The sequence below is a fragment of the Puntigrus tetrazona genome, chromosome 24 (genome assembly GCF_018831695.1).
Source record: "Puntigrus tetrazona isolate hp1 chromosome 24, ASM1883169v1, whole genome shotgun sequence".
Classification (NCBI taxonomy): Eukaryota; Metazoa; Chordata; class Actinopteri; order Cypriniformes; family Cyprinidae; genus Puntigrus; species Puntigrus tetrazona.
In genome coordinates, this window is record NC_056722.1 from 6,244,529 (window position 1) to 6,270,089 (window position 25,561).

Here is a 25,561-nt window from a genome sequence, read left to right on the forward strand (position 1 = left end):
ATTTTTTCTATCCTGGAAAGCCTAGCACTTCTGACGACAGCAGACTCTGTGTCCCAAACAAACAGGCTTTCAGAGCTCAGGAGTCAACAAAGGATCAGAGACATCAATGCCAAAAAGCCAACATTTTTCCACTATATGGTTGTGTAACTATAGACGTGGAAAATCCTTCTGCTATTAAAATGAATTAACATGTTTAACACTTTTAAACAGAGTCCTAGAAAAGGCCCACATTCTATCATCCCATGCCATAAACATACTGTCATAACACCAACTATTTTATTTCTCCTCATGTTGGTGAAGAGGCTTTTGTTGTCAGAGAATGGCATTGTCTTATTCTTGTTCAATTCTGAGAAAAAAGAGCATTCAGTCAAAAATCAATTATTCAGTCTATTGTGAGGGAAAGAGAATATATGAGTAACCTGTTTACAGACGAGCCACATAAGAAAGACAGTGCTCTTACTGAAAATAAAGTCACAGTGCTTTAAAATCATTCCATCTTTTACCTCTTTTTCTAAACATCTTTCACAAATGGGGCACAGCAGAACAATGAATCAAAATAATAAAAACATTTAAAAAGAAAAGTTCCTTCATTTTTTATGTATGGCACATAAATGTACACAGATTTACTACTCTCGATTTATATTACTTGTTTTTAATTCATTTATTTTTCTTACCTGTATTAAAATAACTTTTATTCTCTTGTTATATGAACCCAGAGCATGTTTGCACACACTTGATGAAAGCTTTGCTTCTGATATTAATAAAGCTCATTCTGATGATGCTGATATTAAAGGCATGCAGCGGATGATGAGAATAACACCGCTGCCCTCTGGTGCACATCACTATTAACACACACTGGCTCTCTCTTTACACAGCTTTACATAAAATATGTTTTACAACATACATTTATTTCTCAACTTTACTCAAAAGTTACCTGACATGGACTGGGTTAAACATTTAAGTCATACCACCTTAAATGGCAAACTTTAAAAGCCTGTAAAGCCTCAGGATTTCTTCCGCCATTCCCTCTTTTTCATCAGCCTACACCGTAGTATATAGAAGTAGTATATTGTTTTTCATTGTAGTGGATTTTACTCTCTGCTAGGTTATTCACACACACACACACACACACACACACACACACACACACACACACACACACACACACACACACACAGGTTTAAGGGTGCTTTCACCGAGACTTCCTTCAAGTTTTTGGTTTGTTTCAGCTGGTCCGCACCAGAGCAAACAGTGTGGAGGAAAAGCTACAATATATAATTTCTTGACTTTGGTCCGGACCACATGACCTGAACTACAGGTGTGAAGCACCCTAAGACGCTCTGTGTCATCAGACTGTCTGGGTAGAAAGTTGATCTAGAAGACCTGCACTCATTTATTGATTTGAGCTTTTTAAAATATACTTGTATATATAAAAGTATTCCCAACACATGTTTATTTGAAATGCATTACAAATACGTATATTGAATTGCATTTTAACATACTTCTAAAAAGTATTAAATTATTAAATATATTCTTAATTATACTTTTAAGAAATATACTAAGCTTAAGCTTATTTATGTTACTTAAAGTATATTTTATGCGTACTTTGTGTAAGAACATAACAAAATTATTGCACTTTTAGTGGGTTTTTAATGTACTTCATAACCATGTCTATACATACCGCTACAGTATGTATTTTAAATGTATATGTATTCATCATTTTGATATTTGGAAAAGTATACAAACAATTAAAATGTACAAACATTTGTCAACTACAATTAGCATTGCAATAAGCTGCTTCAAATATGTTCAGTTTTACTAACATGATGCATTCATTGTAATGAGCTACCACTCACCGATTGGTTCTGGTTGGTTCGTATGATAATGAGTTTCCAGGGAGCTTTGAATATCAAATACCATGTGCATGCAGATATCCATGGTGGTTTATCAGTTAATTACATCTGTTAATTAATTAATTATTGATTGACCGAAACACTGGGATAAAGCTGTTGGCTCATATTTGTTTTAGTCTTAAGTACTTGGGTAGTTCTTCTGATCTTTTCACATTAGCAGAGACCTTCTATCTAAAGAGACCGGACGCTGTGTCCTGTGAGGATCATGACTTTATGTGATGCAGGCGGAGCTGACTGGTGACCTCAGATGAGGCTGTGCTGTGATTGGCTAGTGACAGAACCTGGCAGATCCGGGACAAGAATACTGTTTTTGGTCATAAGTAAGTCCTGAATAATTATCTAATAATTCTTTGTTAATTGCTAAAGCTTTCACCATCTTTTCACATTAAAATAGGTTCGAAATACGTCCTGCAGAATTATTTGATAATTATTTATTAATAACTAAGGGATTACCTGTATTTTCTCTCAGTCCTTGCCTTATATACAGGAATTGAATTATTTGTATTTGCTGAGGAGGCACACATTCAGTACTGTATATAAAATATAAAAACTATGGTAAGTTATCAGAAGGCGGCTGTGGGTTCCTATTATGAGCTGATTTGTTAAAAAACAGTTTTAAGAAAACTGCGCTGCACAGAAGGATCAGTATATAACATCAAATCAAATCTCTTTATTCTCTCACAACATCAACAGAGACTAACAAAACTCAACAAGCAACAAGATATCAAACTTAACAATATAAATAACAATATACACATTTGCACCATATACTATAATACACAACATACTATTATAAATGTATGTATAGATTTAATATTTGACGCACAGGACTGTTAGTGTTTTACTGTGTAGTTAAAGCTGTGAGATCTCAGAGTATACCACAGAACACTAGACTAGTCTGCAGCACTGCTCAGAAACTAAAGACAAACTGCAGTATATTTAGTAGAAGGGATAGTAGAAGGTTTGTTGTTGTTTGTTTGTTTGTTTGTTTGTTTGTTTTAAAGTGAGAAATGTTAGCCTTTTCAAAATGTAGGAAACAAATTAATTACAGAGTACAACGAAATTATAAAAGAGTTCCAAATTATGCAATATCATGTGTGCTTATAATGTTGCCTTTAAAATCTTTTATCTTTTACACTTGTTTACCTTTTTTAAGTGAGATAAGTGAGAAAGTTGTTTTAATCAGACCAATGCATTCCATGAATGTAAATCTTTGGCAAATTATTTACGTCAGTGTCGGAATGCGCTAATTGTCCTTCTCTGTGTAGTGCGCTGCGTGTCGTCCACTACATAGGGAACGAGAGCGAGTCGGACGCAGCGTGACGCAGCTTTGACTGAAGCGCATGGCGTCACTGCGCATGCGCCGCGCCGCTGCTCGCATTTCCTGTTGATGCGCTTCTGCATCGGGACCATGGCGCTGCTCCGAGCGGGTACACACTCTTTACATCTCTCATATCTCTCTAAATCAGACAGTCTCCATGAATCAGATCGGCGTCTGACGCTGCTCTTGTGTGTGTTTGCAGTTTTCTCTTCTCTTCTCTTCAGTTCCTCGTTTGCTTTGGTGCAGGACCTCGATGACACGTGAGATATTCCTTCTGCTTTAATAAATTCTTTTGGAGTCATTATCATGATGTGTACAATATTTTGAGAAAGGTCGACGGAGTTGCGGCTCAGTGTGAACAGTCCTGAGTTTATCGCAGTGTGAATGAGTGAAGATCCGATGCTTTGACTCAGTTCATGTCATTCATATTCAGATTCATATTCATACAGTATCTGACAGCTGCAGGTCTGAATCTGAAGCGCTGGCCTGTGTGTGTCCGAGCTGCTTCAAGCCCTTGATTACAGTACTTGTGTTGTTTTGATGAAACCTCAGGAAATCACTTGATAAGTAGTTTTCTTTTGTGTACTGATGAGTTTAAAGGCTGTTCTGTTTGAGTGAAAGTCAAAGGATGAGATGTTTCTGGGCACTGAATGTGATGAGCATCTTGGTTTCAAACACATAACTAATTTAAATAGTATAATAATAAAAAAAGATCCAAAGATTTAACATGTTTGCACGATACATGTTTCGTAGCGAGCTGTTATTAGAGAAAACCTGTGCTTCTGTGTCTGCTGCGCTGCTTTATCCCCGCGCTGTCAATTTATTTCAGCATTTTTGCTTCTGATCAACTTCTGTGTATTAATGCCGCAGCTGCAGTAAAGCACAATGCAGAGCCAGAAAAACACAAAGAAGAACGAAGACGGGAGGCTGAAAGAACAGAACAAAGCTTAGCTGAAGAAGAGAAGAACCGTTCTAATAATTCACCACACAACCTCCCGTCAGATAAAGTTTCTCAAAGACCACACAAACTCCTCAGTTAACATCTCACAGAATGCCGTTGTGTTTCACGAACCTCTGATTTCTTATTTAACCCATCAGTATTCAGCTCATGGACTTATGATTGTGATTAAGGAGGTCATTTTCAACCATATGTTGTACGTTCAGCTTCAGCATCTGGACAAACACTGCACGTGTACAGATATCTAGATGTGAACACTGTCCAGAAGTTCTTCAGACCTGAGCGCTCAGGAACCAGTATTACTGCAGTCCACTGTTCAGTGCACTTGATGACTGTGGTGTCCTTCAGGAAATGCTCTGTTTGATTGTCTTCTCTGTTCAGGTTTAAAGACAGCAGGATGGAGGACGTCTGGCTGGTGGATGTGAGTCAAACACACGTGATCTGATGTAAAGCTGTGTGTGTGAGCTGTAGTATTAATGCTCTGTGTGTGTGTGTGTGTGTGTGTGTGTAGTTTTATGCTCCGTGGTGTGGTTACTGTAAGAAGCTGGAGCCGATCTGGCAGGAGGTTGGAGCAGAACTGAGCCGCTCGGGGTCTCCGGTCCGAGTCGGAAAAATGGACGCCACCGCATATTCAGGTACCAGCGGAGAACTCGGTCACGCTTCTGACATACTGTGTTTGAAATGAGGTTAAATAATTGTTGTAATTAATCGCTAAAGTCAGTTTGTTGGTCTTTGCTTGTTTTCAGTCATTTACTGGAAAAGGAAGTGCTTTAATTAGTAACTTTTAATGTTTTTCTTAAATTGTGTCACATTACTTGCATGATAGTATGATGTTTCTGCAGTCTGACAGATGATTCAGATTCAAGCACAGGATGTTACAGATTGTCTCTCTGCTGCTGATGGTCATGTGATCGTGTTCTGATGGTCATGTGATCGTGTTTGTGTGTGTGATGCAGGCATGGCGTCAGAGTTCGGCGTCCGAGGATATCCCACCATTAAACTGTGAGTCTTTCTCTAGCGCTCCTCTCATGTAAATACACATGTGCAGATGAGATTTCTCTGAAATCAGCCAGTCATGGGCTGACCAAACTATCTGGTGACCAACTCATCTTTAAAAAGTATGTGAAATAATGATTAGTCCTGATCCGATGTGTTTCTGCTCCAGATGACAAACAGGGAACTGATGTTATATTTGTGCTGTATTTCACTGCTTCTAAAGCAAAGCACAGATGGATTTCTCTTAGTGTCTATTTTAAATCTATACTGTGGATATCTTTTCACTGAAAGAGATCTTTTATTTCTGAAATTCATTAACCAAATGATCACTTTTAATGACTTTTAACCGGTTAAATATTTATAACTATGGCCAACTTTGTTTAAAAAAAATCTGTCGCCTCACCAAAAAGAAAATAGATGCGATTCAGTCATTAGACAAGACGATTTACAAGAAGAGTCTGAAATCATGGGCCATAAATAAATGAAGTGTAGTGTGAAACCCTGGGAGATGTGCTCCTCCTGCTCTGAGCCGTGTGACAGCGCTGACCCAAACCTTGCTTCCAGAGCTGTGCTGAAATGCTGGGATCATTCTGATTCGCTGTCATTATATGGAAGGAGTTTGTTTGTGTTTGTGTGTGTTTCTCTGTGAATCCCGTCAGACGCCGGTCTGGAGTCTGGGGACCGAGGTGTTGATGAAATTCCTCATGAGGCTAACCATTCTCTTAATGAAGGACAGAGTCCCTGTCACAAGAAAATGTGCGAAAGTGAAAAGTGCATTCATATACGGTGTTATATTCTTATGGATTAGCTGTTTGCTTGGTTTGATGTCTGTCAGTCCTAGCTGAAGGAGAAGCCGAGCTCAGATCTGTGTGTCTCTGGAGGAGACTGGAATAGTCTGTGTACTTCTGTTACCGGAGTAAAAGCTCTGCACCACACCAGTTGCTGGGTAATGGCTTATTGCATCATTTACAGGACAACAGAGGGTTAATTATCTATAGTATTTATAATTATACAGTTACATGTACTGTCTGAATAATGTGAATGCGCAGCAAACTGAATATTTCTTCATTACGGTGTCTCTCAGTGAAGCAACACTCAGCTGCTGGATGAAGACTGATATCATTTACCACAAAAATATAACAAATGAAATTAAATGTGAATGTAAATGCACTTTCAGTACCTTCGAATAGACTCAACTGAAGTTTGTCAAACCATCTGCAATTATTAAACTGAATCAACGATTAATATAATCATATAATATTAAGAGTAAAGCAAGAGTTAATTCCACACGCTCTCACTGTAAAAGCATGCGCAGGTTCAGTGTTTCTTTGTTTTCTTGGTTTCAGGTGTAAAAACATTAACATGACTTTATCAGGGGTTGCTGTATGTTTCTACCCACTGAAGGAGCGTGGTGTTTGGTGAGCCGGTGATTCAGTGATCATTGATTTAATAGAAGTGTGTTCTCTCTCTCAGGCTGAAGGGGGAGCTGGCGTATAACTACAAGGGACCGAGAACCAAAGACGACATTATCGAGTTTGCCAACAGAGTGGCTGGGTGAGAATTTAATTTAGATAGCGTCTAAACTATATCTACATTTCTGGTTTGTAAACCTTAAAAGGCTTTAAAAGCTATTGGGTGTAATTTTATCAACGGCTATAAACCATCTGTGTATTGAGTCTCATCTCCGTAACTGCTCTGGAGTCATTAAACAATGATTGTATTAAACACTACTGCCTTTTTAAAGTTACATTTGTATGAAAAGCTCTTGTGAATACGGTCTTAGTGAACTAAAAGTGTGTAGAGAGCAGTGCTGGTTAGCAGGGCAGTAAACACATGTTTTTTCAGTGTTGTCTTCAGATTGAGCTGCCATCTTCAGCCCAAAATTTCCTCATTAACCCCCATTTTGTTCTAAAGCTTTGTTCGTGCTCTGAACACAGTTTAAGATATTTTAGATGAATTTTTGGGCTTGTGCTTGTGCTTGTCCCACTGACTGCCAAGTAATGAACACTGTATAGTGTTCCCTGGATAGTATAAAAGACATCGTCTGAATACATTTGACTGAGACTGAACGAAGCACACATTATCTGCAAAAACAACTCATGCTTTAGTAGCGTGTGGACGTGAATTGAGACACAGCGAGTGTGTTGGAGCTGCACACGACTGGGTTAGGTCTGATGCGCGCGTGTGTGTGTGTGTGTGTGTGTGTGTGTGTGTGTGTGTGTGTGTGTGTGTTTCAGGCCAGCCGTGCGGTCACTGCCCAGCAGGCAGATGTTCGAGCACGTCTTGAAGAGGCACAGTGTTCTGTTTGTGTATGTCGGAGGAGAGTCTCCTCTGAAAGTGAGCTGCTCAGTCAGTCTTTTTATTAAACTAAAGTCTTTTTTAAAGAGTCTCCTTTAAAAACTATATTTCATGATGTTCCTTCACTCTGTCTTCATGTTACAGAAAACCATATACAGCAGTCAACACTTGAAGTGGATCAAACATTTTTATCAAAGTTGTCCTACGACAAGGACACACTGGTTTTAGGACAACCTCGATGAAAAAGTTCTTGATTCAATTCAAAGGTTTACTACTGTAGATTAGATATAGATAGACAAGTCTCGGCCAATTCTCTCTCTCTCTCTTTTGTAAGTCTGATCTGCCAAAACCAATTTTCTTTTAAGAATTATAATTAACAGCATATACAAGCAGAGATCGAAAATCTTATTTTCATAACAAAAGCAATTATTAAACATTTAGAATTTCCAAACTGCAAAGTTACAGATCTTCTCTGGAAAGAGGTTGAAATGAGTTCCTGTATAAAAACAAAAAGTGTCATTTCCCAATATGTTTATAAAAAGTTTTTTTTTTTTCTCAGATTCATACATTGTATTAATTAATTCAGTTACAATAATAAGAAAGTGTAGAGTTGTTGCCGTTCAAATGAAATCAGGATTATCTGTATCATCCACTGCATTGATGTTTTAAATAATGTTTTGAATATTCAATGAAGATATGTTTTAAAAATGCAATGTTTTATATATGAAACAAAGCACAGGTAGGTGACGGCATATTACTGATTTAATGAATGAGTCATTTAGTCTTTCATTCAACTCGATCTGTTCATAAACGTGGATTATTTCAGTAATAAAACACCGCTGTATGTTAATCACAGACTATTATTATTTATTGAACTGCTATTACATAAAATCAGTGGCACATTGCAGCTGTGCTGATATTCAGGAAAACCTCACACACACACACACACACACACACACACACACACTCATTTTGCTGTTGTGGGATTTCAGGAGAAGTACATTGAGGTGGCGTCTGAGCTGATTGTGTACACGTATTTCTTCTCTGCGTCTGAAGACGTCTTACCAGAGGTGATGTGAATCGTTTTCTTCTGATTTATTCAGTCCGCTTTGAAACAATCATACGAAATCTGACTGAAATCTTTGGTTCTGCTGCAGTCTGTGGCTTTGCATGAATTGCCTTCAGTGGTCGTCTTCAAAGATGGCACCTATTTCACGTATGATGGTACGTGAAGAAAAGCGTAATCCTCATCTAATGGATGTTTGGCCAGTGAAGCGTTCACAGAAGCGTTCTGTCTGTGTTCCAGAGTATGAAGACGGCAGCTTGTCATCGTGGGTGAACCGAGAGCGCTTCCAGAGTTACCTGCCGATCGATGGCTTCACGCTCTATGAGCTGGGAGAAACCGGTAATACCGCTCGACCATACTCTATTCAACTCTAGATCAACCTCAGTGAGTGTAGCTTGGACATGATTGTTTTACGCCGAGAACACAGGACTCAGTCAGCAGAAAAGATCTGAATCTTAGAATTGAAGAACCAGTTGTTGTCACAGAGATTTTTTAAAAACATGTTTAATATCTGAGAGTGAGGCAGTGATTGCCTGCAGCTACACACTGGATGGAGATTCAGACACAGTCATACATCATTCAGCATTCATTTTGTTTGTCACTGTTGTCATTTTGATTAGAAGAAAAGTCTAGATTGATTTATTTCTTGTCTTTTAAACACTGCAAATTAAATGGTTGTTTTTTTCTGCATTCAAAAGAAAGTATAGCCTAAAGTATGTCAGTGGTTTCTCTCATTTTAAAGATCTATAAAGAATTATTTTAGAAATAAAGTTGTCTAAAGAAACTACATTACCCTGAAGTTTTGTTTTGTTCTAACCTCAGGACATAACGATTAATTTTTAATAGCTGAATTTAGTCACACATGAAGTAACATATAATGTTGGCTAAATAATTCAAAAATAGCTCTAGAAATGTTATAATTAAGGGAACTACAAAGATGTATCCTGGGTAATGAACTCATTCATGCAAAACACATTCACAACACACTTCTGTGACCTTTATTAAGAACAACGACCAGACTCTGCTCAGTCTTTAAGTGTGTTGAGTTCAGTCTCCAGCTTCATACAGATTTCTGAGCTTTATATCAAATGATAAGAAATGAAACCCACGTTGCACAGACTCGAAGCTCAGACTGTTTCTGTTTTCAGGTAAACTGGTGGCGATCGCCGTCACTGATGAGAAGGACCAGACGGAGCGAAGCGGCAGGTACTGACTCGGTTTGCTGGGAGCTCCGTGTTTTTCTCTCGTCTTTAACCCATCTGTGTTTGTTCAGGTTGAAAGGTCTGATCCAGAGAGCTGCTACTGAACACAGAGATCAGTTCAACAGGTGAGACTCGTCCTGATCTTTATTCATTATGTGTCATTTCCTCACGACTTCTCCATATTCCACACTACAGACTCTGAACAAGCTTGTATATACACCACATCAGATCATCACACATCAGATGTTTTTCAATTCTCTTTCAGTTTGAAGATGGAGTTTGTTTGCAGTAAATATCTTATTATATTAGTGAAGATATATTTCAGTTAGGTTTAGTCGTGTGTTGTTGTTCTGTTCTTTCAGTCTGGACGAAATAATATCCAGAAGCTTGTCTTGTTTCTCCTGGTCCAACTAGACAGTCTCTAATTAACAGTCTGTAAGCTGCTCTGTTTTTGCTTTTATTTCTAGAATAGTGTAGAGTAGACTAGAGCTGACAGATGAACACGGACCCGTCAGCTGCTGTTTCTCTCTGTCGCTGTTTCTGTAATGATCAGAAGAGTTTTACAGACGTGCTTCTCTCATGCTGTCCTCCAGGGATTTCCAGTTCGGACACATGGAAGGAAACGACTACATCAACAGCCTGATTATGGGGTGAGTGTTTCTGCTCGGGGAAGATGCTTCAGAAAGCTACTTGTCTTTAATAGATTTTCTTGATCAGTTAACTTCTATTAACTGATTTAAATCAACATTTGTTGTATCTTTGGTATCTTTTTGAAGCAACTTGCTAATGGCCAAATGAATGTAAACTGGTATTTCCTGCTGACACACGACAGCAGAAGAAAGAAATAACTGACTTGTTGTAGCTGCTGCGAATACTAGAGTCTTCATCATGGTCTTCCTCCGCAGCGAGGTGTCTGTGCCCAGCATCATCATCCTCAACACCTCAAACGAGCAGTACTTTCTGCCGACGGAGTCCATCGAGGACCTGGAGCAGCTGCTGCGCTTCTTCAGCAGTGTCCTGGACGGCAGCGCTCCGGTATCACACACACACACACTCACACACACAGAGACACAGAGACACACAGAGACACACTCACACTCACACACACACACACACACACACACACACACACACACACACACACACACACACACAGACACACACACACACACACACACACACACACACACACACACACACACTCACACACACACACTCTCTCTCACACACACTCTCACACACAGAGACACACTCACACACACACTCTCTCACACACACTCTCTCTCTCTCTCACACACACACACACACACACACACACACACACACACTCTCACACACACTCTCTCTCACACACACACACACACACTGACGGATCACTTTAGATATGAAGCGCACACACAGCAGAATCTCTCCGAATGCGGACTTTCTCTTGAAATCTCTGTCCTGTGATTCCTGACAGGCGTTCGGAGGAGACGGCTTCTTCCAGAGGATCAAGCGCGTGGCGTATGATGCCAGATCCACTATAATGGTGAGTTCAGAAAAACAAGATGATCAACAGATGTACTGACTGACATCAGTTTCCTCCATTCAGTTAAACCACTGTTGCTGTTTATTTTTCTGTTCAGACTAATGTTGACTTGAGTCTGGGTTTATCAACCACAGAAACTAATGTGATTCAGTGGCGCTTCAGAGATGTGAAGAATATTTGGAGATGAACAGCCATAGCAAACACATTATACCGCATCATACTCTGGTTTTACATGAAATATCATTTACCTTAAACGTGAGAAACATTTTAAGATTAAGCAGATAGCTCTGATGTGTGTTAATAAGTTCTCAGGACCGTGATCATATCGTTACCAAACACTGCCAAACTGTTAATCATTAAAGGGTTGGTTAAAATGCTCCGTTTTATTGCTGGACTCGGGCAGAGAAAAGCAGGATCAGACTGAAGGGGGACAGTAGTTTATTTAGAGCCTGTTTTCTGTTTTCTGAGCCTGCTCTCTCGGTCTGTGTCTCAGTCGGTGTTCCGCAGCTCTCCGCTGCTCGGCTGCTTCCTCTTCGGTCTGCCGCTCGGCGTCATCAGCCTCATGTGCTACGGCATCTGTACAGCCGAGTCCGACGACGACCCCGAGCTGATGAAGAGAGACGGCTTCACCGACGAGGAAGAGGAGGCTGAGGAGGAAGAGCAGCCGCGGCTGACGGCGGGAGACCAGGATGAAGACGGAGAGAAGCTCCAACAGAAGAGTCCGACTGAGAAGAAGGTGGATTAACGAGAAAGCAAGGCCTCGAAAGAGGAAACCCACGGCTAGATGATCCTCGCTGGTTTTCATTGGATTGTTTGTTTTCTAATTGGTTATTTTCAGAATTTCCCTAAATGTCCCCCAAATTCAAGTCTAGTTTCTGAAGAGTTCAGGAGCAGTCTCGGAGCTTACACAAGCACACGGACGCAAACACTGACTGTTCTTTGTGCTTCTTAATAATCCTTACTGTAATAATGTGCCCTTCCGAGCGTTCTCATGTGTGGACTGCAGCTCCATCCCTCGCTTCATACTCTCTCTATGTTCTGGATCAGAAAGTCCAGTTATTGTCGCGTCAGAGACTTGATCTGCGGAGGATTTGTTACATCATCAAGTCGTAATGCTTTTCTCCTGCTTGTGATCCGACCGGATGTAGAAGTCTAGTGAAGGAAGGAAGCAGGGTTTTATCATTTGCACTGAACACACAGCAGCTTCAGGGTCAGTTCATTTTTCTTTTTTTTAACTAGATGGTTTCAATCCTGGAGCAAACTTTCTGTAGGTGCTAGATTAAACATTAAACAGCAGGTAGGGTCAGGCTTTATATGTCAACTGTTCTCAGCATCGATTACCAAAATTAACTTTTAAACTGTTACGTTCATAAAAATGAAAGAAGCTGTAAGTGTGTGAGGAGACGTGTCCTGTGAGGAACGGACACACACATCGAGCTAAAGCTGTGCTAATACAGGAACACAGACTCTTTATTCTCACACTGGATGATAATGGAGTAACGTTGCTAACTTTGCCTTCACGTTCCCTTCATGATGCCTGTCGTTATTATAGGGATATTTTAGCACACATTACTCCTTCATTAAACATTTCTTTGTCTTTCTCTCGTTCTGTGTCCTAATATCAGGGTAGACTAGACCTTGACTAGATCATGTTCAGGTTTTGTTCGGGATTACGTTCATCTGAGAGGGAATTGTTGGGATGTTTGTCATTCATAGATATTGATGTTGAAGGTGTTAGTGATGTAAGATGTGTCAGTTTCTTTAGCCAAACATGTTTGTCTCCTGTCTGCATATTTATAAAGGGCCTATCATCGACAGCAAAGTTCTGCCAAAAACAATCAATAAAGAACTCCATGTTTGACACATTTTTGTGGAGCTGTAATTCATTAAAAACCTCATCGTGTGAAATTATAACCAGTCATTATGCCACTTCAGTCTTCATGTCCGGCCGTGACTCAAGTATCTGTAAAGCAAGGACCTGAGCTTGCTCTGTCAGTCACGGGGTCACCGGAGGTCACGGGGTCACTGGAGGTCACGGGGTCCACGCTGCTGGTTTCCATCCGGTCTGCTCTCATCATGCCGATGTTCAACTTCTGGTGTTGCTGGAAATGAACTCTTACTGCAAGTTAATAATATCAGATCGTTTGTAATTGTAGATTGATGTGAGTGTGCTTCTGTTTATTTAAAATGATCCTCTGAGTAAAAGAGTTCAGAAGGCAGGCCTTGTTTGAATCCTCACTGTACACGTAGAAGAGTTTCATGAAGGACCAGCTTCTAATGTGAACCCTTTACCAAAAGAAAGCGTCCACATTTCCACCCATTTGGCAAGAGCTAATTTAAGTCCCATTTTGAACCTTTTTGCAGGCAAATGTTCTTTAATCTCCAGTGGATCAATCTTTGGTCCAATACATATTCCTGGTTCAGAGTCAGCTGTTTTTAAATGATCATAAAACACTTTTCTCTGAAAAAAGATATTCTCTTGACTGAATAAAACAGATTCATAAATAGCCATCAGTCTCACATTAAGAAATGTCTGGGTTGTGTAAATGAAGGTTGTTTCAGCATGCTTGGACAGTCCTAAGACTTCCATGTAATGTTTGTGGTTTCTGGAATCTTTCCATTAAGAAAGCAAGAGCATGAAGCAGGTTTTAGACTCTAAGTGCAGACGGTTTTAGTCTGGTTTAAACCACAAGAGAGAAGCACTCGGTCCTGGCCTGACGGCACATGTGAGCTTGTTTTTGCTGGGCGGTCTTGCTCTGTGATTTCACAAAAGCCGTGTTTCATTTAACATCAGAGGAATGATTCTTTCTTTTTTTGGAATGGATTCTTTCAGACAACATGATATTAACACTGGTATACATAGATTAAAGTGTCTATCATTTATGATGATATACTTTTACTGTACATCTCCATTTGTCTAATTTTATGTATGAATTAGATGAAACACTGAACATTTAAACACAATTAAATGTGCTATTGAAGAAAAAAGTACATATCTGAAACAATGAGGGTGAGTAAATGATGACAATATTCATCTTCGAGTGAGCTGAGAGTTACGAAAGAGCGAAATCTGTGTTTTTGGAGTGCCTTTAAAAAATGTCAGGCTCTAGATAATTTAACACACAAAACTCTTAATACGGCATGAAAACCCCACAGAAATCAACAGCAGCTTTTCACATGGATTCTGTTCTGTCTGTCAGTATGTCTGATGTTTCTCTTGAAGGACACAAACACACGATGCTTTCAAGTTACACAAATCACTGAAGAAAGCGTCGTATCATAAAAGGTTTCTATATAAATCTTTACGAGAGGAGTAGGTGGATTTTATGGTTTTATTTTCTCTCTGATCTAGTTTGGAGATTCTGCTAGAAATAGATCCTTTGTGTTCAGTAGAAGACAGTCATTCACAACCGATGACAGAAAGCTGATTTCCAGACAGACTTTACTCCAGCAATGAGCTTCATAAGAACCATCTCTGTATGAGCTTCAGTCACATGTGGACATTTGATCAAATATTCAACAGACTATCTTCAACAATATGATGATTATGGATTGTGTGACATGATGATGATGTCCTGTGTCTTGTGTTTAGGAGTTGTTTTGTTTTATGTATTACATGTGATACTAAAGGACAGACTATCCGTGTGTGTGTGTGTGTGTGTGTGTGTGAGTGTGTGTGTGTGTGTGTGTGTGTGTGTGTGTGTGTGTGTGTGTGTGTGTGTGTGTGTGTGTGTGTGTGTGTGTGTGTGTGTGTGTGTGTGTGTGTGTGTGTGAGAGAGAGAGAGCGCCCTCTACAGTCGCTATGGTAACGTCAGTGTCATCGACGGCGCCGCAGACGAATCGCGGATCTCGTCGAGCATCAGACGCGTTTTACGCAACGAAATCACGCGTTAGCGGACGGATGCGGACAAACACAGACCACAAATCATCTCATCTCTGAGGATTATTAGACGGACACTCGAATCTGCGTTATCCAGGATGCCGTGGATCGTGCCTTTTCTTCATTTCTACTGGAACTTTCCATTAAGTCGCGCGCACAGATCCGCTCCCGAAGAGCGCCGCGTGATGATGATGAGGATGATGAAGATGGTGTGTGTGTTTGTGTGTTATGATCGGAAGGCTTCGGGATCGATGGAGGATCGACTGTGGTGTTGATGATGATGATGGTGATGATGATGGAGCAGAGCAGATGCGCCACAGCACCTGACAGCTCCATCTGATGGATTACACAGAACTAGGGCGGATTTCTCCTACAGATGAATGGATTAGTGACTTACACCTTACACTGGACATCATTCCTCTTCCTCTCGCTGTACCGAGGACAGACACCTGAGCTCTCAGACACATGTAAGTTCATGCTAACAGACGCAGAGCTGCTGTGACAGGCTCAGGACGTGACTTTGTCCAATTACTTCCATCAAGGTCCATTTTGTTGACTCGGATCTGGTGTATTCTGTGATGCTCAGATGTGAGCTGTTTTCGGTGTAAACACACACCTGCGCTGCTTGAGAACCTGAGGACCCCAGGCTTCTGCTGTACATGGGTTTATTCTGTAGGAATAGTGAGAGGGAAAACATCAGTGTGATTGTAAAAAGAAACCCTCTTAGAGGAGTGTAGTGCTAGAGTTTGTTAACATGAAGACAAAACCTGTTTGGTCCACTGATCTTTAATAACTGGGTTGATCGACGTCGCAAACGTGAAGCTGACATACAAAGCTGTTTATACAAATGCATCCTATGCAAAATTCAAACATTATAAATTTTACTCATTGTTATGATATATATTATATATATAAGCATTAGGAACTAAAATAAATATCACAAAATAACACTGACTCTATTTAGACTTAAATACATGAGACTTTTTTTTCCAAGCATTTTTATGAGCAATGTGATGTAAACTCTGAATGTGTTCAGAACTGATGGCGTGTGAATCGAGTGGTTTTAGGTCAGGGGGTTTTCACTTTGTGATTCTGTGAGCGGCCAGTCTTTATATTTACAGATCAGTGGGTATAGTTTAAGAGAAAGTGAGTTAATAACACATGTACATGTAATAATACATGTAGTGAGGGTTAGTCAGCACCTGCATGACTTTAGTCGACAAAAAAGCCCATTGTGGAAGGAAGAGGTGTTTTCATAGGAAAACAAACGTCTTTGTTCATTTTTAAATGGTAAAAGTAGTGAAATACAGCTGTATAAAAGCACAAACACAGCAACCTGTTCAAGTATATGACACCTAGGACAAATATGAATAACGGTGAAAGTAATCTCACTGTTTGTCCCATCAATCAGTGATGCTTTATTTGCCAGGCCTGCATCATGGTTCATAAACAGTCTGTGCTGAAATGTGCTGAACAATCAAGATCCTGCACTGATGCGATCCGGTACTTTCTTAAAATAAGCCTCAGCCCTTCCTAATATTGAGTTTCTGTAGCCAGGAGCTGAGCCTCAGCATCCGCTCAGATAGATGTCAGCTGTAATGGAGAGCTGTGCTCAGAGCAGTCCCGCAATAACTACAGCATCATAACCTAGACACTGACAGTATACCGGCTAAGGACAAACCAGGGCAGCCACTCAAAATAATAAAAGGACCATGTGTTGTTGTTTTGCCTTGCCAGAATGTCAAAAATCAGTACAATAATAGCTATATCTTGAATATAGATTAGATGAATGGTTTTAACACTATGGTTAAAGTATAGTGACCATGAGTGATTAACATTTGCATAACCAGAGTTTTACAACAAATCCCAGGTGTGCTACAAAATATAGTGCTGCTACTCCTAGAAGTAACAGACTTGCACTTGAAGTCCAGTTGAAAGACATTTTTATTATTGAATTGTGAATGTAGAAATAATCACTTTAGTACATGTGGCAGTTAAAACAGCATCATTATAAAAAAACAACCCAAAAAATAGTAGGGCAACGAGCCAAACTGGCTGCCAGGTCACCTGGAATCCTGCCGGTTCTCCCGATGATCACAACATTTTCAAACAGATGATGTTTTTACACACAATTCATACTGATTTGTAGAAAGTTAATGTGACTGTTGTAAATGCAGTCTTACAGTTTGATTACGGTTAAAAGGACTGCAGGACATGTTTCATATTAAAGAGTTTAAGTTGGCAAAGAGAACTCAAATCATCACTGCAGACTTTTTGTCAGCCTTTTTAACAAAAAAAATAATCAAAACAGAGGAATACATATAGTATACTTTGCTTCTTTTTATCAGATGCACACTTAAATATATAAATGAATACAAATGTATATCACAATGCTATTTTTATTACTGAATTTGTCACTTGTTGTTTGTCTCTGTTATTTTATTTCTGACCCAAAACCATAAATCTACTGCTTGAAGACTCATTACCTACAGCGTAGAATTAGTTTTTGTTGTGATATCAAAATTGGTATGAAAAATTGTAAAAAGTCTGTCATATATTTATAAAAAAAAAAGTGATTTATGATTTTGCCCATATTGCCTACCCCTGTCATAATAATTTTCATGTAAGGTGACAATACAGGCTTTTTTAAGGGACGTCTCCTTGCAAGGATTCCTATATTGCCTAAAATATCCAGCTTTTTTCTTTTGTATCAATCGATCGGCTTCTTGTGCTTTCGAATCACTCTCGCGCTCAACAATCGGTGCACAGCTTCAAGTTAAATGAATGAACAAACACGTGTATTTGCATCACTTTGTAGATCTCACGTTCTCATGCACCACGATTGGTCGTTTATGTACAATACATGCATGTATATATGGCTATATAAAAATCCTACCCAGAACATGTACCCTATAAATAGCACATATATGGCCACCCTACTTTAATGTCAAATTGATTTTTTATATTGTTAAATTAAAGGAATTTCACTCACGTTTTTTTTCTGTTTTTCAACAGTGTATCAGACTGTGGAAGCCAAAGAAATTCAATATCATCTGAAACAAGCACCCATTATAATTTGTGTCATGAAAAACATTCCCATTGAACAAGAAGGTGACGTGGGGAGAGGGAAACCAGATTAAATCATGGGAGAGGAGTGCTAAAGCCAGTGAACAAAGGGAAGATGTGGTGGACAGTGGTTTGGAGGTCCATAGGGTGGCCTACATTTGCAGCGTCTCTATTTCTAGCAGTGGGAGCTTCGTTCTCTGAAGTCTTCAATGCCACAGGGAAAGATATTTTTAGTGACTTTGGACAATTCCAGATTACTGAGAATGGGCCACCGGAGCTACAGAAATTCCAAGTCACTAATCTTCATCCTAACTTATACTTTAACCGAGACGATGTGCCTGTGTTGAGACAAAAGTCAACTACGACTCACAGCCACATCTTTAAAGTGATCCGGACGGCTGTGCTGACGATGCTCTCCGCCGGCCCACTCTACATGCCACCCACAAAGCATGAGGAGTTCATCAGCAAGTGGAATGAGATTTATGGAAACAACCTCCCTCCTCTGGCCCTCTACTGCCTCCTGTATCCTGAGGACTCTGCAGCAGTGCAGTTCCTGATGAAGTTCATGGACCGGATGTCGGAGTATCCTGACTGGAAAGTAAGCAGTGCACCAAATGATGAAGTTCCCGTGGCTCATTCGCTCACTGGATTTGCTACTGCTTTTGACTTCATCTACTCATTGCTGGATCAGAAGCGCAAAGAGCTGTACTTAAAGAAGATTGCTGTTGAAACCCAAGCACTTTATGAGACGTCAAAGTACAGGGGCTGGGGGAAGCAGTTTATTCAGAACCATCAAACTACTAATATAGTTGCTATTTTGACTGGAGCAATAGTTGTGGGTGCTCACGATGACACTCAGTCGATGGTTTGGAAACAGGTATCTGTAAATTATATGGAGAAGACCATGTTTCTGTTGAATCACGTTGTAGACGGCTCTCTGGACGAGGGAGTTGCGTATGGAAGTTACACAGCAAAGTCAATCACACAGTATGTTTTCCTGGCCAATCGCCACTTCAGCATAGACAATACGCAGAACAACTGGCTGCGTACTCATTTCTGGTTTTATTATGCCACTTTGCTCCCAGGCTTTCAGAGAACGGTTGGTATAGGGGACTCAAACTATAACTGGTTCTATGGACCAGAAAGCCAACTAGTCTTTTTAGATTCCTTTGTGATCAAAAACGGGTCGGGTAATTGGCTGGCACAGCAGATTAGGAAGCACAGACCTAAAGACGGTCCCATGGGTCAGTCTTTTGCCCAGCGCTGGACAACGCTTCACACAGAGTTCATTTGGTATAACTCTGACGTTACACCACAGCCCCCTTTTGATCACAATAAGCCTAAAATGCACATCTTCTCAAACTGGGGCGTGGTGACCTACGGTGCTGGATTATCTGTTGCACAAGGTAACACCTTCGTCTCATTTAAATCTGGTAAGCTGGGTGGCCGGGCGGTGTTTGACATTGTCCACTCCAAGCCTTACTCATGGGTGGATGGCTGGAACAGTTTTAATCCTGGTCATGAGCACCCAGACCAAAACTCGTTTACATTCGCCCCTAATGGACAAGTGTTTGTTTCTGAGGCTTTATATGGCCCCAAATACAGCTTCCTAAACAATGTGCTTGTGTTCAGCCCTTCACCGTCGAGCCAGTGTAATGTTCCTTGGGAAGGACAGCTCGGGGAATGTGCCAAGTGGCTCCGCTGGACAGACTCAGGGGTCGGAGACTCGGCTGGAGAGCTGATCGCTGCTTCTGCTCATGGAGACACTATGTTTGTGAGCGGAGAAGCAGCTGCAGCATATTCCACAGCCATGAGACTGAAGAGTGTGTACCGAGCCCTGCTTCTCCTCAACTCACAGACTCTTGTGGTAGTGGACCACATTGAGAAAAGAGATGACTCACCAGTGAACGCCGTCAGTGCGTTCTTTCACAATCTCGATATTGACTTTAAATACGTGCCCCACAGTTTCACAGACAGGTACAATGGGGCGCTGATGGACGTCTGGGACGCTCATTACAAAATGTTCTGGTTTGACAGCCAGGGACGCAGCCCTGATACACAAATACAGGAGGCTGAGCAGGAGGCAGAGTTTAAAAAGAGGTGGACGCAGTTTATCAACGTCACCTTCCCTTTCACAGAGTCTGTGGGTAGGATGGTGTATGTGATGCACGGGCCCTATGTTAAAGTGTCCAACTGCAGGTTCATTGAAAGCAGTAAGAATGGGCTCAAGCTTTCTCTTGTCATTAATAATACAGAGAAAATAGTGTCTGTGGTAACTAATCACAGAGACATTGGGGCACGCTCCAGCTATCTGGGCTTTGGGGGTTATGCTAAGGTGGAAGACGGACATCAGATTGTCCGTTTTGGCTTAGGAACGCAGCTTGTCCCCAAACAGACTAAACTGCACAATCACCTCTTTGACTTTGGAGTTACGCTGAATATTGTAGCTGGGGCAATACTGTGTGTGGCTATTGTTTTCTTAACCCTACAGCGGAAGTTTTACGTGTGCTTCAGCAGACTGATGCGTTACGCTTTGCTTTCAGTGTTAATGCTGTGGATAACCGAGCTCCTGTTTGTCTCAAACAGCTGCAATCAGCTCCTGTGTAAAGTAAAGTGGCGCGGAGCCACCACAGACCCAGAGTTTAGTAAACAAATGACGATTTACGACCAGCATCAGCTCCCTCTGCCCACGGTAGTGATCACCACGCTCCCTGGCTCGGGATCTGACATTCTTAAGCACCTTTTCTACAACAACACAGACTTTGTCTATCTGCGCATCCCTACAGAACACTTGGATATCCCCGAAACAGAGTTTGAATTCGATTCTCTAGTAGATGCTTGTGAATGGACGAGATCGGAAGCCCAGTGTGGGCGTTTTAAAATGATACAGGGCTGGCTGCATTCACTGGTTCACAACACCCACTTATTCCTGCAGAACATCCCTCTCCACGACACTAGCCGCCTGAAACTGGCCCAAAGAGTAAGCCTCTCCCAGGACAAGAGGAGGAGGCTGAGGAGGAGAGAGTCCAAGGCTGAGATGAAAGGCCGGCTGCGAGTCGACAGGGATGTTGAGTATGTGCGAGAGCTGAGGAGACACACGCTGGACTACCCTAACGCCCGTGTGGTTCTCAATCTCTGCAGCGGCAGCTGGGCTCTCAAGCTGCCCTTTGTCCAAGAAGTTATCGGCCCTTCTCTAAGAGCCATTTACGTCGTCAGGGACCCTCGTGCATGGATTTATCTGATGCTGTATAATAGCAAACCCAGCCTTTACTCACTCAAGAACATTCCCCAGCATCTAGCTCTTATTTTCCACCAGGACATGGTGAGTGACAGGTGTCCGGCTGCATTTGCAGCAGAGTTTAGGAAGCTGTGGCAGCTCATATCCCGTTCAGAGACCGATCCTGTGCTGTTGTTGGCCCATCTGTGGCTTGCTCACACCGCTGCTGTCCTCAGAGTCACAGCTACCTTATCTGAAGAGTCCTATCTTCAAGTGCGGTTCGAGGATGTTGTGAACTTTCCTCAAGACACGGCGGAGAAGATACACTCTTTCCTTGGGATCCCTGTGTCTCCTTCAGCCCTGAATCAGCTCTTGTTCACCACCTCCACAAACTTGTACAATTTGATGTATGAAGGGGACATCTCACCAGCTAACATCAACAAATGGAGGAGAAACATGCCAAGGAGAGATATCAGACTCATAGAGTACACGTGTGGATTCCTGATGAGGCAGCTGGGCTATCACAGGTTCACTGATTAATTAGCTGCAGGCCAGCTCTTCTCATACATATCTTCTATCTGATTGTGCGATATTTATGTTGTATTTTTGCACAAATTTGAGTTCCAAACAAAGTAAAGCGAAAATGAACTAGGCACAAGAACTGAACTTCAGTCTGTGATTCTGCACCAATCTAACATATAACGTTTTGTACAATCACTTTAGGACATATATCAGAGCAGTTTTTTAACAGTGACGGGAAGAATCTGAATGAAAATGTAAACAAGAATACAAGCAATTAAATGTGTTATTATAGCCTAATTAAAATATTACAATTAAAACTATGGGTAATAATAGATTATGGCGGATTGTTTAGGTTCCTGTCTGTTAAAATGACAGACAATGTTTAAGTCTAATGCAACCTCTATATATATATATATATATATATATATATATATATATATATATATATATATATATATATATATATATATATATATTAGTGGTAGCTACATAAATATTAGGTATTCATGTAGCTTCTTAAGTACAGTACCAAATGATATTTAAACAAAATAATTTTTCAAAATCATCAAATGTTTACATCCCTGGCTCTTAATGCATCTTGTTGCCTTCATGAGCATCAGTAAATGTTTCCCCCTTATAGCTATGTATGAGTCGCACAATCAACCTTCAAAATATGAATCTCAAAATCATAGTCACAGCTTGAAAGGGTTCAGATACGCAGAATGTGCAGGAGCTGGGGGATTTTTCTGAAGAACAGCAGGCGGTTTAACTGTTCAGGACCATCAGTGTGTTGCGGAGAGAGTGCATTCAACAAGGCTAGGGTGCATTAAATTGATCAAAAGTGACACAAAATAATATAAAAATTGCTCCAGATTAATTCTATTTCTATGCATTATATCATTCATTTATACATCTATTCTTTTTCCATGTTTTATTCTTGAAGAATCTTTATGTAAAACTGTTTCCACAAAAAACATATCAGAATCAATATATTAGAATGATTTCTGAAGGATCATGTGGCACAGAAAACAAATTTTTGGAATAAATGATATTTAAAATATATTAATATAGAAAACTGTTTGTATTTCACAATTTTACTGTTTTTACCTGTAATTTTTGATCAAATAAATGCAGCCTTGTCGAGCAGAAGAGACGTCATAGAATGACATCACTTTTATATAAAGATATTTACATTAGTTTTCTTTATATTAGACCCTGTTTCCTATGATATCCGTGAGTTAATCAGAGATATCTACATACGGCTGTGTCTTTATAAATGTTTTGCTTCCATCTATTTACATTAAGCTCAATTAGTTGTCCATGTCCACATCCACAGTGGGCTACACTTTATTTTAAGGTGTCCTTGTTATATTTTAATTCTACATATAAGTACTGAGTAATATTAATTATCTACATGAATTTACTGTATGGTTAGGGTTAGGATTAAGGTTTGGTTTACGGTTGCTTGCATGTAATTATGCATAATATATTGTTATTATAATAGTAAGTACATGTAACATGTATTAGGACACCTTAAAATAAAGTGTTACCTTTTTTGTCATAATCAGATATTCTGTGATCAATGAGATTGTTGTTCTAAAATGACAGAATGATTTAGAAAGAATGTTTATTATCTATTTGTTTTGTGACTTCGGCTGAAATAATGTTTTATAATTGTTGCCTGAAGTAATTTTACATAGAGCAAGCAGTTCTTCGTTTCATTTAGCATGAAACAAAGTGTTCACAGAATGTTTTAGTTTTCTTTTTGCTTGCAAAAAATAGCCATATACACCCTCACAAACCACTGGATGTAACCTACGTCGTCATTTGTCTCTTTCTGTTCTGTGTCTGCAGTCCTGATCTTTTTCACATCGAGGGGTCTGTTTCCCAAAAGCATCATTAGCTGTGATCTCAAGGTCCGTCATGGCCATCATAGTTCAGCAGTTCAGTGTTTCCTGAAACCATAGTTCAAACACACAGCGTTGCAAACTGAAAGAATGTAGGGGAACCCACAAAATAAAGCAAAGAGAACAGACAAAGCTAAGCAGTCCTCAGATGCCGTCATCATTATTGCAGCAACAATCTGACATTAATGTGGTACTGAATAGTTGTGAGAAGTTATCAGCTTGACTAGTTAGTTTCTCCAGTACTGTGGTAGTTAGGCGGGTTAATCTGCTGCTGGGGAAACACGCTCCTGGTGATCTGATGAGGGGTTTCATGTCTCAGTGGCCTTGATCTCTGACTCAACACTAAATAAAGATGATGTATAATTTATAACCTGTGATCAGATGCAGCAAATGACAAGTGTCTCAAAGTACATAAAACACCACTGAAACACACTGTACAAGACGTCTGTTCCTTAAATAAGTTATTTCAACAGTGACTGGTCTCTATTAGTACTTTTTTGTATCACTATATAGATTTTATAGATGTTGTTTTTGACTCTGCTAAAGCATAAAAGTAGCAGAATCTAGAATCTGTGATTACTAAGTACATTATTCTGACAGACACCTCAAAACATGAGATTCGTCCGAGCCGGAGCCAGGTTTTTACAACACAAACCAGGTTTTTAAACATAGATGGTGACAAAGAGGCAAAACATAACTGTTTCTCTGAAAAACAACTCAGTTATTCTATTTTGAAAACATGTGTTTGGTTTGGTTTGTCATTTTACCCAATTGTATTTGGCACCCTGGGTTGCCAGTTGGTGGAAAATACAGCGTAATTAATTTAATTCATCGTCACGAGTTTCTGTTGGTGTCTTTAATCTGACAAGCTGTAAACTCCTGAGGCCGCGTGAAAAAAACCTTCTCCAATAGTAGAATTTGGACTGCAATACTACTATCAGTTAGGACTGTCAATTCTACAAAGCGCTCCTTTAATATGTTAATATGAATGTACTAATTCCAGATTATATTTGTGACTTGCATTAGTATAAATGAACTAGTCTTGTAAACACAAGTACTAATGCTGACCAATGACATTTAGACCAATGATAACCCAAATTAGGTATTGTAGTATTCATAACTATTTATAATAAGTTAGTAACGCCTCGCTGTTAAAATGATAAACTGTTGCGATGTCAAATTAAACACTCAGATTAGACCCGATGAGATTCTGAGCTGTCTGATGACACACACACACACACTAATAACAAGGATTTTGTGTAGAATCAAGTGATGCTGCATTTATGGGTTTTTTCAACACGTTACATACATGTGATAGAGTTGATCATATTTCATGTTATTTATTAAATATGATCAAATCAAGCTGTTATGTCCGATCACTTTTTCATGTTTCAGTGGCTGTGCAGTGGTATGGAAATGTAAGTATGCTAGAATCCCACTTTACATAAGAATACGATTATGTTAAAAACCCATATTTTTCATGTCAATAAATAGCAGTGATGCAGCAGACGCTGGAACGGCTCACAGAAACATCTGGAAACTAGAAATCTAGAGAGAAATAACAAAACACTGTGTTCTGGTAATGTTGTGCTATTAGACATGGTGGATTTCTTCAAATGGTGGCAGGACAGTGTTTGCTGTTTGATTAAAGAGTATGTTGCCATTTTCACCAATAAATAGAAGTCAT

At 40.0% G+C, this 25,561-nt stretch overlaps 2 protein-coding genes across 3 annotated transcripts; both read left to right on the plus strand.

The window, feature by feature from the left end:
• The first annotated feature begins 3,245 nt into the window (after nt 1–3,245).
• Nucleotides 3,246–13,145, plus strand: tmx3b (thioredoxin related transmembrane protein 3b). Of its 2 annotated transcripts, XM_043226496.1 has the most exons (16): nt 3,246–3,343; nt 3,437–3,494; nt 4,574–4,613; nt 4,704–4,827; nt 5,149–5,194; nt 6,662–6,742; nt 7,426–7,525; nt 8,479–8,556; nt 8,644–8,710; nt 8,793–8,891; nt 9,701–9,758; nt 9,826–9,879; nt 10,348–10,404; nt 10,660–10,789; nt 11,214–11,282; nt 11,776–13,145. In XM_043226496.1, exons 1-16 carry the CDS (start codon nt 3,304–3,306, stop codon nt 12,025–12,027), a joined length of 1,353 nt encoding a protein of 450 aa, XP_043082431.1. In that variant the 5' UTR covers nt 3,246–3,303; the 3' UTR covers nt 12,028–13,145. The 2 variants fall into 2 exon arrangements, with proteins under 2 accessions (XP_043082431.1, XP_043082432.1); XM_043226497.1 differs by lacking the exons at nt 10,348–10,404; nt 10,660–10,789; nt 11,214–11,282; nt 11,776–13,145 and adding an exon at nt 10,222–10,297.
• A 1,926-nt stretch (nt 13,146–15,071) lies between these two features.
• Nucleotides 15,072–22,284, plus strand: LOC122329868 (dermatan-sulfate epimerase-like protein). The gene is made up of 2 exons (XM_043226495.1): nt 15,072–15,629; nt 18,178–22,284. The coding sequence occupies exon 2, from the start codon at nt 18,344–18,346 to the stop codon at nt 21,983–21,985; it is 3,642 nt and encodes a 1,213-aa protein (XP_043082430.1). The 5' UTR covers nt 15,072–15,629; nt 18,178–18,343; the 3' UTR covers nt 21,986–22,284.
• The last annotated feature ends 3,277 nt before the right edge of the window (nt 22,285–25,561 follow it).

What these genes read in the sequence shown, in the direction of transcription:
- LOC122329868 (XM_043226495.1), top strand. Translation starts at nt 18,344, where the DNA reads ATGTGGTGGACAGTGGTTTGGAGGTCCATAGGGTGGCCTACATTTGCA.
- tmx3b (XM_043226496.1), top strand. Translation starts at nt 3,304, where the DNA reads ATGCGCTTCTGCATCGGGACCATGGCGCTGCTCCGAGCGG. An exon ending in GGATATCCCACCATTAAACT is followed by an intron (nt 5,195 to 6,661) that starts GTGAGTCTTTCT and finishes TCTCTCTCTCAG; the next exon opens with GCTGAAGGGGGAGCTGGCGT. An exon ending in GAGGAGAGTCTCCTCTGAAA is followed by an intron (nt 7,526 to 8,478) that starts GTGAGCTGCTCA and finishes GTGGGATTTCAG; the next exon opens with GAGAAGTACATTGAGGTGGC.